The sequence below is a fragment of the Nymphalis io genome, chromosome 10 (genome assembly GCF_905147045.1).
Source record: "Nymphalis io chromosome 10, ilAglIoxx1.1, whole genome shotgun sequence".
Lineage (NCBI taxonomy): Eukaryota > Metazoa > Arthropoda > Insecta > Lepidoptera > Nymphalidae > Nymphalis > Nymphalis io.
The window spans coordinates 2,273,475-2,289,562 of record NC_065897.1 but is presented as its reverse complement, the minus strand read 5'-3'; the positions used below and the strand labels follow the sequence as shown (position 1 = coordinate 2,289,562).

At 31.7% G+C, this 16,088-nt stretch overlaps 1 protein-coding gene across 1 annotated transcript in view; it reads left to right on the top strand.

The window, feature by feature from the left end:
- The window catches only part of LOC126771243 (uncharacterized), a 72,880-nt gene extending 56,972 nt beyond the window's left edge, over positions 1–15,908 (top strand). Inside the window, exon 2 of the mRNA XM_050491022.1 lies at positions 13,154–15,908. Coding sequence (XP_050346979.1) covers positions 13,199–15,514 — 2,316 coding nt within the window. The 5' untranslated portion in view covers positions 13,154–13,198 and the 3' untranslated portion in view covers positions 15,515–15,908. The remainder of the gene's footprint in view (positions 1–13,153) is intronic.
- The last annotated feature ends 180 nt before the right edge of the window (positions 15,909–16,088 follow it).

The window sequence follows — 16,088 nt, the reverse complement described above, 5'->3', positions numbered from 1 at the left end:
CAATACCAGTGGACTTCACATTAGGTAGCTTGTATGAGACCATTAGAAAGTTAATTGACAAAGTTTTATAAATACTGAGCTTATAAAACATTTTATATTATTAAATAAACTTCATAATATTAAATATGTGTAAATAAAATAAATAAAGAGTTATAATGAAACACGTTTTCTATTAATATGTTATTTAACAGTTTTGTGACATTGTTTTTAGTTTGTCATATTAAATTTTGCTTGTGTTATTGAAAGTTGGTTTAAGTGTTTGGGCTTGGACATTAACCGTAGTTCTAAGCATTTATTCTTTAAATATAGCGTACTTGTCTACAGATTGTAAAATATGTCCGTGTTCCGGTAAAATATCTTTAAGTAAAGATGTATGGGAACATTTTAGTACTCCACTACTTTTATATAGGTTGGAAAGTTGGGTTCAACGTAACCCTTAGAACATGATCGATGTGACACTATGCGCACCTTCTTCTCAAGTAAGCGTTGCTAGAACTAGGAGAGTTCTCTGTACCTCAGGAATCCTTCTAGGAATGGAGACATGTATTGGCGGGTCATCCATCGGGGCGTCAAATTAAAAATGTTGTGTATTATCATCTTCAATCCTAGGATATTTGAATGGACTTTATCAAAATTACAATGTGACTACGTAGAAAATTTTCTATAATAGTCCTGAAACATTTCATATATTTGTTTCATATATATATATATATATATATTTTAAACTAATTTCTGTCATTTTCATCCTTTTTCCTTTTGTTTTTATTCTGGCAAAGCCGCATTGGATTTTTGTAATTTTTGTTTCTTTTATTTATTTTAAGTAATAAGCATGTAGTGAGTATTTTTATAAAAAGTACACCATGTTTTAAAATATCACAATAATTTATAAAAAAAAATTACCTTTTAAGCTTAGTACGGCTTAATAGGGTTTGTTTTACCAAAGTTAGGCGCTAAGCTTTGAACTCGTCTCTTGGGAAAATTCTATAAACTTTTTTCTGGCTCGGTCAATAAACTAAGTACACTTACCATATACGTACTTTAACATAATTAAATTATGCTACAATTTATTTGGTGGCCTGTGAGTAGTGTTGATTTATATTCAGTAACAGTAACAGTAACGGCTAAAGCCTCCTCCTCTACCTTAGGAAGGAAGGAAGGAGGAAAAGATAGCTTATCCCGCTACGCTACTTGGCGGAATACACATGTGGCAGACTTTCAGTGAAATTAGACACATGCAGGTGTCCTCACGATGTTTTCCTTCACCGTATAGCACGCGATGAATTATACAATCACAAATTATATAATCACAAATTAAGCACATGAAAATTCAGTGGTGCTTACCCGGGTTTGAACTCACGATCATCGGTCAAAATTCACGCGTTCTTACCACTGGTCTCTCTGAGCTTTTTTTCTGGTCATTAGCAACTAAATATATACGACGAATTTGACTGAAATTACTTAAATAACTTAAATTTTTATTTAAATAATTTATTTATGTTATTTTATTACAAAAAATATTCGTTAAATTTTATATAAATTTAAGAGATGTTTGTAAGCTTTTATATAAATAATTTCCCTAATACGTCTCACGTCTCTTTGTATTATGCTCCGCTTTTTGTCACTTTGCCTCGTGTCTACATGTGAGTTTAATAAAATATCGCATTCCATTTAAATCTTTGTTTTGTTTCATTTTAATCCAGTGCTTATATCAAGTGATAAATCAATTTGAATATAAACAGTTTCTAAAGTTGCTCTTTGCATAAGAATAAAATCGATTGAAGCAATCCTTGAATGAAAAGAGAGGATTACACGAACGCTGAGAGACGATCCACAATTAGTCACAATAAGATGAATGAAATCTAACCAAACAATGCTAAGAATTCAAATAAGCTTTTGCTTTAAAAGAAAATTCAACCTGCAATTTAAGCAATGAAACTAGGTAGCAATTTAAACCAATCCTGATTAAGTTTGCTTTGGGAAAATTTACTTTAGCGTATGAATATACGGTGAAAAAGTAACAGTAAATTCAAACAAATTCACAATTGAATTATAATAAACTGTAGCTTACTAAATCACGTGAAAATACAATTATTAATGCATTATATGATTCAGAATTATGACATCACATTAAAGAGTAAGTTAATGTTGAAATGGAAAATGAAACGATGACTACAGATGAGGACAAACTTGTCTGCAGGCTCGTAACTGCGGAGACTTTTAAATTAAGCGTTTAAAATGTAAGTGGGAACATGATATGGGAGAAATAAAGTTCCAACTGGAACGGATTAAGCCAAGAACGGAATTTCATTAAAGTGCATATTACGCCCGTTTGTATAATGCATGGAAAATTGCTTGAATCTGGTAACCGACGACCAAATTGACGATGCTCTATGAGAGTTTTATAATGACGCTATTAATCTTTGTCAGCTGCTTTCAAACCTAGTAATTGAACATGGCTTAGCTTTATGGAATGCGTTCATAAGTTTTATTAGCTCAGTGAAGCTACTATATCTGAAGTGTATTAATTATCAGAAAAATAGATTTGGATCAAATCTATTATTCTCAATATAGATATTATAACTGTGATACGCTTTGATTCTATTATCAATATTTATTTAGTATAAATAAATAATGCTTAAAGATTCATTTAAAAAAATATATGTATTTAATTTTTTTAAAGCTTTTCCAGTTCAATTATTGTTTTGCAGATTTTAAATTAATTAAACATTCAATCATCCTGCAAATAACAAGAGAAAATAACCCCATTGATTCAATTTGTCACCGCCGCTTTCCACCACGATTTTCATATATTATCAATGGATAATTAAAAATGTTAGTATTTTGATTAACGATTTTATTGTTAATAAAAAATGAAAAGATATCATAAAATATAAGATGTCAATACTGAGTTTTTAATTATCACAATAAGTTATTTTCAATTTATGCATGCAATATGAAATCTACGTTATGACATTAAAATGAAATTCCATATATTATTTGAATAAAATTGTGAAATTATAAATAATTAATGTCATACTGATACTGTATTATTAATTTGCAATTCCATAAGGGAAGGAAATATAATATATTTGTAATAAGTCTATATGAGGCAAATTGATTTTGAATAGTATGTAAACGGTATGTTCTTTGAAATTATTAACAACGGCCACCAGCTAATACGCAAAAAAAATAGGTTTTCCTTTTTGCAAAACACATATTTAAAATATAGTTAGATCTCAATCACGTCTAAAAAACGATAAAATATGTTATAAAAACCAAATTATGTTTTCTCTCCCAAATTTATTGTCATCGAACAGATCCGAATCTTTGAAACACTTCCAAACCATTCCAGTTATTTCATTTCCAATCACCAGCAATCTTCAACCTTTCCCAACGCAAATGGAATCGATAAAATCCGCTCCAAATATCAGAAGCGACGATAAATTGTATGCAGCGTTTTTTTGAGGAAATTTCTTGCATAGAATTGCATATCTTTAGCACTATTGAACTTACAAATCGCATTTTATTCAAGTCATATAATAATATATTTATTTTTTTAAAAATTTTGAAACATTTGAAACATTGTTCGGGTCATACAAATGTTTGTTATTTCTAAAAGACCCGGTTCGGTCTTTATTTTTATTGTTCAAGATAATATATATAAAACAAATAATATTGATAATAGCTTCAAAATCAATTATCGTTTTCTCTTCGCCACGTGGGATTTATAAAGAAAAAAATAAATTGAAGCAAAAAGTTTTACTGATAAATTTTTTGGCACAAAATACCCAATGCGATGTCAGTTCCACCCTCAGTAACTTAAGCTGGCCCGACGGCGGCGCCTTGCGTGATCAGAAATCTGAGAGGGAGAAACGTGTTTTAATCTTCCAACTTTCCTTTTACCTATTTACCCCAAGTTGTTGAAGAAACGATTAACCCTTAGGTGATGTTTAATGAAAACTTAAAAAAAATGTTTTTGCATTAAACGTCTCGTAAAGGTAATGCTTTTTTTTAGAATAATTGAAACAGTAGCGTTTTATATCTAAATAATGAAAATAATAATTAAACTAAAAATAAATCATAAAATGAAAACATGCAAGCAAACTAATGAAGAAGATAACGTTTATGCTATTGTGATAAATATTCCTTTAGATGAGAATGGGTTAGAGTACTATTCCGGAATACATTTGCCGCTTACAGTCGTACGTGAACTCTTCGTACGTGTGAAACCACGCCAAACATATTTCCTCGTGGCATTGCCACAATATCTTGTTTATTTTCATCTGTATATTTATGAGCCAACATCTAAAGCCCTGGCGTAGAATTTCAAGTTTTCTCTTTGACTTTTCTGAGTAACTGTGATGACACAACTTCTCGATGAGCATTAATGTCTATTATACTTTTAAAAATTTCTGTATAAGATAAAATATCTTCAGCAACTTTAAGAAAAAGTAAATTTAGATATCGATATCTTAAAAAGGCATGAAAAATCCATTAAAGAACACCACAGTTGAGTCGTCCGAATTGCGAAGGTATAATTTTTTTTCGCTTAAAATGGTTCCTTTTGTTCGCAATTCAACGGTTAGTACGAAAAAATATCAAGTATTCGTCGCACGGAGACGTCGGGAAACGGGTAATGGAGCGTAGTCCCGCCTATTAAGAATTTAAAAAACCTTGCAGCGATTGTTTTGCACCCGCCTCGCCACATGTTTGAATTTTATTCTATGGCTCCTGAGGTTCACTCGTTTCAGTTGAACTTTTTTAGCTACTAGAATACTTTTTGTTTTTTAAATCACTATGTTCTCGCTTAGTTTCGTACTCGGTTCGAAAATTGTTTTTGTTGTTAATATTAGTACAAAAACGCCTTAATATTTTATTATTTTCTTATATATTTTACTATATGATTATATCTACAAATAAGTGTATAGTTTATTAAAGTACATATTGTTTATTATTAATCTGTAATATAATTCTAAAGTTTACCAGATTAATTTGGGGTCTAGAACTCTACATAATTTATCAATGACGTTAATCTTTACAGCGTATCAGATTAGAACACGACCATTCCATTACAGAGGCTTATCGCTTCTCTGGTGCCATTAATAATAAGCAATTAGTTAATTGATTTAAGCACATACTCCATTTTGTCATCAATAATTGACATTGATGCAATAATACGTTACTAGTTATATATATGTGGACCTTTATATGATTAACTAACGCGGTCCGTTCGCGGAAATAATGTAATATATTTCATGCATTTTAAGCGTGATACGTTTGTATAATCCCTAAAAAGTATATTAGCTATAATTTACTGTAGATCTACAATAGGATGACCTTAAGGATTCAAGAATTAGAAATGTTCACATTAAATTCAAATTTTCGCACAACTATTTTTAATGCGTAGTCTTAATTACGAAATTAAGGTATTCTTCACATTTTGTGTCCCTATATTATTTATAATTTACGCTGTATGTTGATAGTTAGACAGTCATTCTATTGCCTCTTACATACTATTACGAACGACTAAATAATTAGGTAATATTTTGTATTTCATAATAAAACATTTAATTTCTTAAAAGTTGCATTCCTTATTTTCATTTATATTTAATGATTATTTTTCATTGATATAATTTGTTTTACAAGATATATTCTATTTACAATAATATCTACGTCTTTATGGATTTTCTTCAGTTGGCCAAACTGTAACTAACAAACTATTCAAGACTACAGTTTATGTTAAAGTCTATACGTGTATATTCAATAAACGTTAAGACTTAAATTGATTTTGATTGAATAGAATAAAACAGAGTATTATTATTCTAAAACCTTTGTCATAAACAGTAACAGCCTGTAAATGTCCCACAGCTGGGCTAAAACCTCCTCTCTTTTTTTGCGGAGAAGGCAATGCAACCCGCATTGCACAAAATGCTAGCCTTTAAAACAATATATGTGAAATTTTAAAATAAATTATATAATCTGTAATATTTTTGAAGTAAGACTTCTTTAGGTGAGATGAGGGTATAAATGATGAGAAATTTGAATTTAATATTCTATAAGTAACGATTCAGTGAAACTTTTCTGATTCATAAACGTTTCAGCGTGTAATTATTTAACATTGAAAAGAGAAAGTAACGAACAAACATTATTCGTAACAGCCTGTGAATGTCCCACTGCTGGGCTGAAGTCCTCTGCTCCCTTTTTGAGGAGAAGGTATGGAGCTTATTCCACCACGCTGCTCCAGTGCGGGTTGTTGGAATACACATATGGCAGAATTTCAGTAAAATTAGAAACATGCAGGTTTCCTCGCGATGTTTTTTTTCACCGTCAAGCACGAGATAAATATAAATACAAATTAAGCACATAAAAATACAGAGGTGCATGTCCAGGTTTGAACTCACGATCATCGGTTAAGATTCTCTCGTGCTAACCACTAGACCAATTAATACTTTGTCATATTAATATTATAAAGATAACAGCTTTGTTTGCTTGTTTTATTTTTGTTCAGATAAAAGCAGCGATGCAACCGCACATTCCAAACTTCTTATATCGCGTCATCAATTTCACCAATATAAGTTGTTTTTAGAAATAATTAATTCAAATTTTGGTTTTTGACAGTTCATTCGTGTCTGAGTAATAAAACATTGAGCTCTTTATTTTATTCCTTAATACTAGTTAATAACAAGTTTTTTATTATTATTTATTTGCAACAGTGTTATAATATCAATTATCTTTCAATGTCTAACAATTCTATGTCACGTGTACCTGTATAAAAACACATAATTAATTACTAAAGCTTCTGATAAGAAACTTTGAAATTTTGTTTATACTTTAAGATCTTAAGTATACATGAAATATAAATTATTATGTCAACGTAGTCGTAGAGAAAACATTCAGTTCGGGTACTTTTCAAGCAAACGCTGCCAAAACTGTTAGAGATATATGTAAAGTTCGCATGAATATTTGTAGAACTTCAAAACTTATACAGAGAAGTCAGCGAATGCATATATCGCTTATTGATATAAATAAACAGACAACTTTATTCATGATGAAAAAATAGGAAAAATAATAAATATAGAACACGTTTAATATATTTGTTACATGATATTTATCCTTATCAACATAAGTAATTATGACCTGCCCTGTTTATAGCCAGTGTCACTTGGGACAATGTAAATTCTAACGATAACCCATACATACAAAATCTGTTAAGGCATATAAAAGTTATGGTGGAATAAAGGAACTGACATACGTATATAATATACTAATCCTGAAAACATATAAAACTTTATTGGTCAGTTGTACAACAAATTATTATTTTTTTTTCAATTCATCATTGTCATTTAAAGTTATTTAAATAAATGCGTGGGACGAACTCTAAAATATAATAGCCCAGCACGTCGAAATATTGCTTGAATCGATACCTATTTTAATTACTTTAATAAAATATTTATTTAATATATTATTAATTTTCAATATATCCTGGAGTAAATCCTTAAACTAGTAGTATAGCTATTATATAAAACAACTGTTGTTGCTACAGGCATACTTAGACGTCCGATGACATATGACATGACCGGCTTAGTCCCGACGATTTTTTCATTGCATTTAATAGATGGTGCTGTAGTCAAGTTCATAAAGATGGAATTATCATATTTATGAACGTAGTACTGAAAAAACCTCAAAATTGAGATCCGATTGACGACGTAGCCATCGATGTATTAATAAATATATTTTATTATTCTAATATTTCCGTCCAATTGTTATGTTTTCGTGGTTTGCTAGTTTTCTTACGACATGTAAATATTTCCTCAATAAAAACATGATGGTTGTAGCTTACATCGTACATTCAAACGTCGGACGCCCCGGGGGATGTCTCAGTTTCCATTGTGGTATTCAAGTGCAAACATCTGAATTAAGAATGGTACCTCGTCGAGGATGGTTTGTTTACTTTTTACTTAAGGGAATAGAACGTCGTTTTTTATATAACATTTTTATTTCAACTTCCTCGGTGAAACAATAGATACAACCCTATACAATGTATATTCTTCTACAATGAAATTCTAGAAAATGATGATCAAATAAAGTGATAAGGAATTTTAGTTTACTAAACGAAAGCTAAAGCTTTCTGTTTATAATTCATCTCGTGCTTTTCGGTGAAAGAAAACATCGTGAGGAAACCTGCATGTGTCTAATTTCATCGAAATTCTGCCACATGTGTATTCCACCAACTCGCATTGGAGCAGCGTGGTGGAATAAGCTCCAAACCTTCTACTCAAGAAGGGAGAGGAGGCCTTAGCCCAGCAGGGGGACATTTACAAGCTGTTACTGTACTGTACTACTAGTGGAAAGGTTTTTTAAAGCCAGTTTGAGCACCTTATAATTATGAGTTATTCGAAAGGATGTGACTATTTCCTATATATGCCTTTTTAGTCAGCCTTTCTGAATTAAAAAAAAACAACTGTACATAATTTTAATCTCAGTTTCTCGTTATGCAGATTATTTTAGAAGTTCGTTTTTAAAAAAATTTACTCAGGTATGTTTAGTTTCATGTTCGTTAGTTATTGCGGTCTATAAAATGGATTTGAAGTTACAATTTTCTGTTATATCTTTCAAAACAAAAACTAAAATACATACATACATAAATACCGTAACCGTAACCGTAACAGCCTGTGAATGTCCCACTGCTGGGCTAAAGGCCTCCTCTCCTCTTTTTGAGGAGAAAGTTTGGAGCTTATTCCACCACGCTGCTCCAATGCGTGTTGGTAGAATTCTAATAACAATAATAATACATAAATACAATTACATAAATTAAAATATTCTTTACTAAAGTACATTCATCTTCTCAACGGTTCATCTGGTTATGTACATAGATTCAATTGAGAAGAACACTCAAAGCACTCAGAAGTTACAGATAGTTATATAATTAAATATCAAAATATCCTCAAATCATCAAAAAAACGAAGTCTATGCTTTTTTAACAATTAAGTTTGAAAATGTTAAAAATATCTGCGTACTCTATAATATAGAGGAAGATAAATTATAAACGAGTTACATGATCCAGCTTAATGTGTACATTATTACTGTCTTTATGCTAATATTAATAAAACACAAATTTGTTTGTTGTTGTAAATTAAGCGAAATCATATCTTTAGTATTTTATATAATTAGCATTATGTTATTAATTATATTATCCCTTTATAAATTATCTCTCTCACCAAAGCCAGCAAACACCCAACGATGAGAGATAATTAATTAAAAAATATTGTCAAGTAAAACGATTGCGTAAAATTTTCACTTTCTTATAAAATAAATTATGAGCAATTGCGCTTAAGAACTAATTTACTTCAACACGTTTCGTATCTTATTTTTTGTAAAATACTATTCAATATTTAAACGTTTCTATATTATGATAATAAATATTTACACTAAGTATGTTTGAAATTATTAAGGTATTATATACGTAAAGTCAGGGTCTAAGCTATATCTTATCTATCTATCTATATTTTATCTCTATTTCAATTATTTCATCCATTTTTGCGTGATTAAGTTAGACATGTAAAACATAGTAACTTTTACTTTTATAATATTAGCAGTATTATTCCGCATTGAATCCTGTAAAATATCATTAAGATATTGCGTCCGAGATTTTTATATAAAAAAAAACATAACACAAGCAGTTTTTGCTTACTTAACATTATCGTGACACTATGTTATTAAATCTTTTATATTTTATTATCGAATAAAACAAGATACAAAGCGAGATTGTCGTTTTATTATTTGTCAGAACGAGCATCGTCAGAGTTTATCCGTATCCTTTGCCAAATAGTATAACCATAAATAACATGAGTTCGGTTGAAAAAAAGAACTGTCTATACATTTAGGCAGACATGTATTAAATCGAGACAAATATTGTCTAAAGATCATTCGAATCAGACGTTATCTTGGGGACGTATTGAGTTCGTAATGGCTTTAAAATTAATGATGATTTATATTCCATTCTTATTAAATGTGAAAATATATATGGGAAAGCATTACGTAATAACATTAGTCGATTTATAAGATAACTGTGAAACCTTTAGCCTGCTAAGACATGAAAAAGAGAGGTAAATTGATATATCTATTAAAATATGTCTATCTGAATATTTTTTTTATAAAATAAGTGTGTAATTTAAGTAATATTAACCAATCCATCATACCATACCATAACCAGTACATCGCCAATGAGCCAACCTTGAAAACTAAGATGTTATATCCCTTGTGCCTACCGTTACACTGGCCTACCTTTCAATCCAGAAAACAATACTACACTACTAAATATTACTGCTTGGCGGTGGAATATCTGATGAATGGTACATACCGAAACGGGCTTGCACAAAGCTCTATCGCCAAGAATATTATTTATATTAATATATCTATTAAAACACATCATACATTATGATAAATTTATAAATATATTATTTACTTTACTCAGTACGATTATAAATAGCAGCAGTATTTTCGTAGTAATTTAATAATAGCAAGTTTATACAACCAACGAAATCAACTGAAAGGTACCCTTTGTGGCGTAGACTTTTTGTGATACAGCAGTTTTCGAAGTAAACAATAGCTCAGAAAACGAGAAATAAGAAACAACTGAACGTAGATAGAATGAAAAGGGGCGACCGACAGAAATAAATAATGCATTGCATACATAATGTATGCGGCTTTTGGTAAGATATGGGTTAACAAACTTGGTCAAGTGCGAGTTACTTGGCTAATGAAAAAAATTGTAATTTATATTTTATAATGTGTAAGTAGATGATTAAACCTGATGATGATTAGGCTTTAGTCCAGCTGTGGGACATTTAAAGTTTACCTTTCACTTTTAGACGATCAAGATTCTGTTCCAAACATCCAACGTATACCGTGACGGCCAACGGCATGACGTTCTCTTATTAAGTCATGTATTCTCTGCGCCGCCCTTACTACTCCTTTGTGTGTGCGCGTATTTCTTTTTTTTTTTGTAGTATAGGTAGGCGGACGAGCATATGGGCCACCTGATGGTATGTGGTCACCAATGCCCATACACATTGCCATTGTAAGAAATGTTAACAATCGCTTACATCACCAATATGCCACCAACCTTGGGAACTAAGATGTTGTCCCTTATGCCTGTAATTACACTGACTCACCCTTCAAACCGGAACACAACAACACTAAGCCCTACTGTTTTGCGGTAGAATATCTGATGAGTGGGTGGTACCTATCCAGACGAGCTTGCACAAAGCCATTCTACCAGTAAAATTTCGTTGCTGTTTATCATTATTATTATAATAAGAAAATTATATTTATTTTACTAACGTAACTTTTTTTTTTATTTTAGTCTATATTTATTTATTGGTTTACTTTAATTTTAAATTCTTTCAATAACTATAAATTTCGTTGTTGAACATATTTTGGTCATAACAAAGGTCACATTTTTATTTAACAATTTATTAATTATTAATAATTATAAAAATGTATCTTTTAAAGAATATTTATAAAGGCGACTTAGGTGGTATGTGTATATGTAACACGATATATCGCAAGATAAAATCTTAATTACCCTTTTAAAGTCTTGCGGCTCCGTAGTTTAATCATTACACCGGAGACTTTAAGGACTTAGACCTTAACCCTAGACTAAGTATATTATGGCTGAGCTATCTAGCAATTTTAAACTAATATCAAAGTAAAACTATGATGTACTTTATACGATAGAAAAAAAGTTCCAATATTACTTTTATATAATATATTAAATACATTTACCAGGATTGTCAATCATCATTTACCCAATTTTTTTTAAAAAGCATTTTGTTTTTATTTTTATAACGCGCAAACTTACAAATTCAAATATATTTAAATATAATCCTCCGTGTTCTGCTGTCCCTTATACTATTTACTTAGTATTACACACTATTTATCCTATACCGATCTTTTTTTTTCACAATTCTTGGCTCTATTTCTTTCAAATTCTAAATTACCATCGCAATAGTCAATCGACATATTTCATTACTTAAAATAAATATTTTCTTTATATTTAGATATTTGTGTTAGAATAGAATCGACGAATTAGAACCACAATCACAAGGCGTTAAGAGGTATCTTACAGGCTGGTAAGGCGGATACTTTAAAAATGATCATATATCTGATATGTAGGCAATATGAGGGTTAACGTATATAAGGGTCCCCAAAATAAAAAAAACTACGAGAAAAAAGATATATCTTCAACGTCCAAGCTAACGAATACACGAACACTGCGGCTTTTCTATGAAACCCAAAACTCTCAGTAAAAGAATTTAAAATTCTATACAAAAGCTTTAAAATATTTATAAAAGCGAGCACTAAGTAAGGGTATCTTAAAAGAGGCTAAACCTAAGAAGGTAAAATAGACCTTTAAAGTTTGTAAAGAATAAAAACATCGCTATATAAAATAAATTTATCGTTAAAAAAAATATTTTATAAAAAATAAAATCTATAATATATACTAAATTCTGCTATATTATGTAACCGATATCGTAAAATTAATGTACACGTCGGCTTTTCAAACAACGAAATACCAACACATCACCAACAGATGCTAAACATGGAGCCAAATTAAAATAAACACCATCCTTCGCTGATGTCGAGTTTTAATTTCAAATTCCGTTTAAATTTCTAACGGAATCTTTAACTTTTGTGAGAGTGTGTTTACTTATGTTTAATTATACCGAGTTCGAAGTTAATTTGAATACAACATTTACATTTCGCAAATGTCTTAACAACATTAACAAATATTAATAGTTATTTATATAGCGCTTTTTTATTCATATTATCAATATAGTTTCTTCTTAAACAAAATCTTATTTAACAGCAGCTGTATTAGTTTAATAATATGTGTACAACAACAAATGTATCAGTTTCCAGGAATAGTTAATACGAATATTATACTTACTTCTATATATACTGGTATTCAAATAATATATATATTCTATAAAAAATATTCACAACGCAAACTCTAATAAATTACGATACAATTCGATAAATTTATTGATTTTAGGAAACAAAGAGACGGCTCGAACTGAATAATATTACAGCGAAAGAACGAATAATAAAAGAATAGTAATAATTCAACGTCGATTTTCTTTTGTTCCAGATAATGCTCGCCACCTTTGCTGATACTCGGATGCCTTAAGGCAATATGAAAGTCAAACGAAGTCTAGACGTAAGGCTCATAGCCTTGTGTACTACCTGCCTGATCCTACCAGCTATCGCTTGCCCGACCCAATGCATATGCAAGTGGAAAAATGGAAAACGATACGTCGAGTGTACGGACAAGGACTTAAAAGCGATTCCAAACTTGCTTGATTCCGAAACCCAAGTATTAGATTTCACTGGAAATGATTTACAAGTGTTACAAAAAGAGACATTTCACAAATTAGGCTTGTTAGACTTACAGAAAATTTATCTGCAGAGATGTCGACTGCAGAAAATCGATAACCACGCCTTCAGGGGCCTTGCAAATCTAGTTGAGTTGGATCTATCTAATAATTACATTACCGTCATTCCATCGAGCAATTTCGTTTTCTTCCCATCACTAATGAGACTTTCGTTAAACAATAATCCTATAACCGGTATAAAGACGCACTGCTTCCAGCATCTCTCCTATTTGAATACATTAGAATTGAGCAACTGTAAAATTGAGAATATCGAACCGGAGGCTTTCTCTGGACTGAAACATTTAGAATGGTTGAGGTTGAATGGTAACCGATTATCAAATATTCAAGGAGATAATTTATTTCCCGATACGCTTCGGGGTATCGATCTTCAAAACAATAATTGGAATTGCGATTGTAATTTGAGAGATTTACATAACTGGCTATCGAATTTCAATATGCCACATGCCGTTGAACCCATCTGTTCATTACCTGAACGTTTGAAAAAACGCACTATTACAAACGTAAATGAATTCGATTTATCTTGTTTACCAAAACTGACTCCTACAACAGTATATCTAGAGACGAATATCGGAAACAATGTATCTCTCGAGTGTATCGTCAAGGCCGTTCCTGAGGCCAAGATACAGTGGTTTTATCAAGGCCAACTTATTCGAAATTATTCAACGTCCGCTATTGAACCCCATCACGTATTTTATGTGGAAAACGGTGTTATAGATAAAAAAAGTGAGCTGTACATATTCAATATTGGGAACGATGACAACGGTACGTATGCGTGTATCGCGGAAAATTCGGCTGGAAAAGTCCGTGCAAATTATACTATAAAAATTCTTGTGAAAGAGGAACCCGTCGTTATTGTCGTTACGTTCCCGCACCGACATTTAGTTGTCATAATAACTGTTATTTTTCTAATAATCGTTTTATTGATAGCAATAATAGCGGTTGTATTATTGAAGTTTAAAACGGATACTAGGAGTCGTAAAAAGAAAGAGAGTGGAAAAGATGTGGCTTTATGTAACCAAATATTGCCTTCTAGTAGAAGTAACGGGTCCTTGCCAAAAAATAACGGAAGCGTTATAGTGAATGCTCATTCGCATCACGCTTTGCATTACACAGTACAGACCAACCGAGATTATGAGTCGAGCGATGCATACCAAAGCAATAACATGAAAGGCTTTGTCGACAGGAATCCTGACCTAATTAGCGACGCGGAAACCGTCGCTAACAACGCACAAAACGAGAACACAGCGCTTTCAGTATACAAAGCACAAACAACTAACGACACTTTCGAAGAGGAGACCGCATTCACTGCTCCGACAGTACCGCGACAAGTCACGTGGCAAGATCAACAAAATTTAACCAGCATGCCACCAATGAGCATGCCACCTAACGCTATGTATCAACATTCGGCGGACGTTCACCTCAATCCTGGGTGCTTCTTAGATAGCGAAGGCTACCCTTACGATTATGGCCTTCCAAAACACCCATGTCGACCAACAATGATGTCAAACTATTCTGTCGTTGGACCCTTTTATCAAACATTGCCACATAATAGGCCCAAAGGACAGAAGCTTGTCTGTAAATTCGCGAAAGATAACGAATTTAACGCGACGCCACCGACTTGTCCAAATTTCAGCGAAGGATTTAGCGCGACAAATGTAAGACGCACGTTAGAAGGCTACCCAGTGCCCAGAAATCGTCAGATTGCTTTCGTCGGTAATGGAACTGTTTATTATAATGAAGAGTTCGTACCATCGCCACCTGAGGGGTACAAAACTGAGTCAGTTCAGTGCTGTGTACCCACGGAGACATGTTCCAGTTGGAACCCAAAAGGTACCTGTGCGGTGATGGTCCCTATGGGTATGCCAGAAGGTCCAGGAAGGTGTTATCAGGTGGAGACGAGGTGTGTCGATACGCAGACAACGGACGCTCGGATTCCGGGCGAAGGAACGGAGAATGTTTTGAAACCGCTGCCACAAGTATCGAACGCGAAATGTGTATCTGATATGTGTTCCGAGAGCCCCGATGAGGGTTATGTAGGCGACGCGAATGACATCTGACGACGTCGCCGGAACGATAACGCGTAAACAGGGCTAATTTAGACGCTAATAAAGTGATAAAGCGACTGAATATGGGAATAGTATTGTATATAAGCTTATTAAAAGTACGCGGACAGAACTTCTGTGTATCGTGCACAATCATTCGAATTTAGAATTAAATTATGTAAATCATAATGTTTTATACGTACTCGTTTCTATTATATTTTTATAGGCGATTAAATATTAAGCTGTAGACAGTTCCGACCCAATTAGTCCCCGATGGAGTGAAGATGTTTCCATTACATTAACAAACTTTTAAAGAAATCCATCTTAATCTAGGTCTTCTGTTATATCAAATTAAGCTATTGAAAAGGAAATAAACTTCGTAATTATTTATTATTTAACGCAATGTTAATAATTCATTCTAGTCACAATGATTCCAGTGTATAATATTATAATAAAGTGATTATAATTTTGTTACCATATCATACCAAAGATTAAATACGATATTGTGTTTTTTTTATTTAAATGTTTAAGTAATCTAACATAATTAATGTTTAATTTATTGCTACTAAAATGTATCAATATTATATTT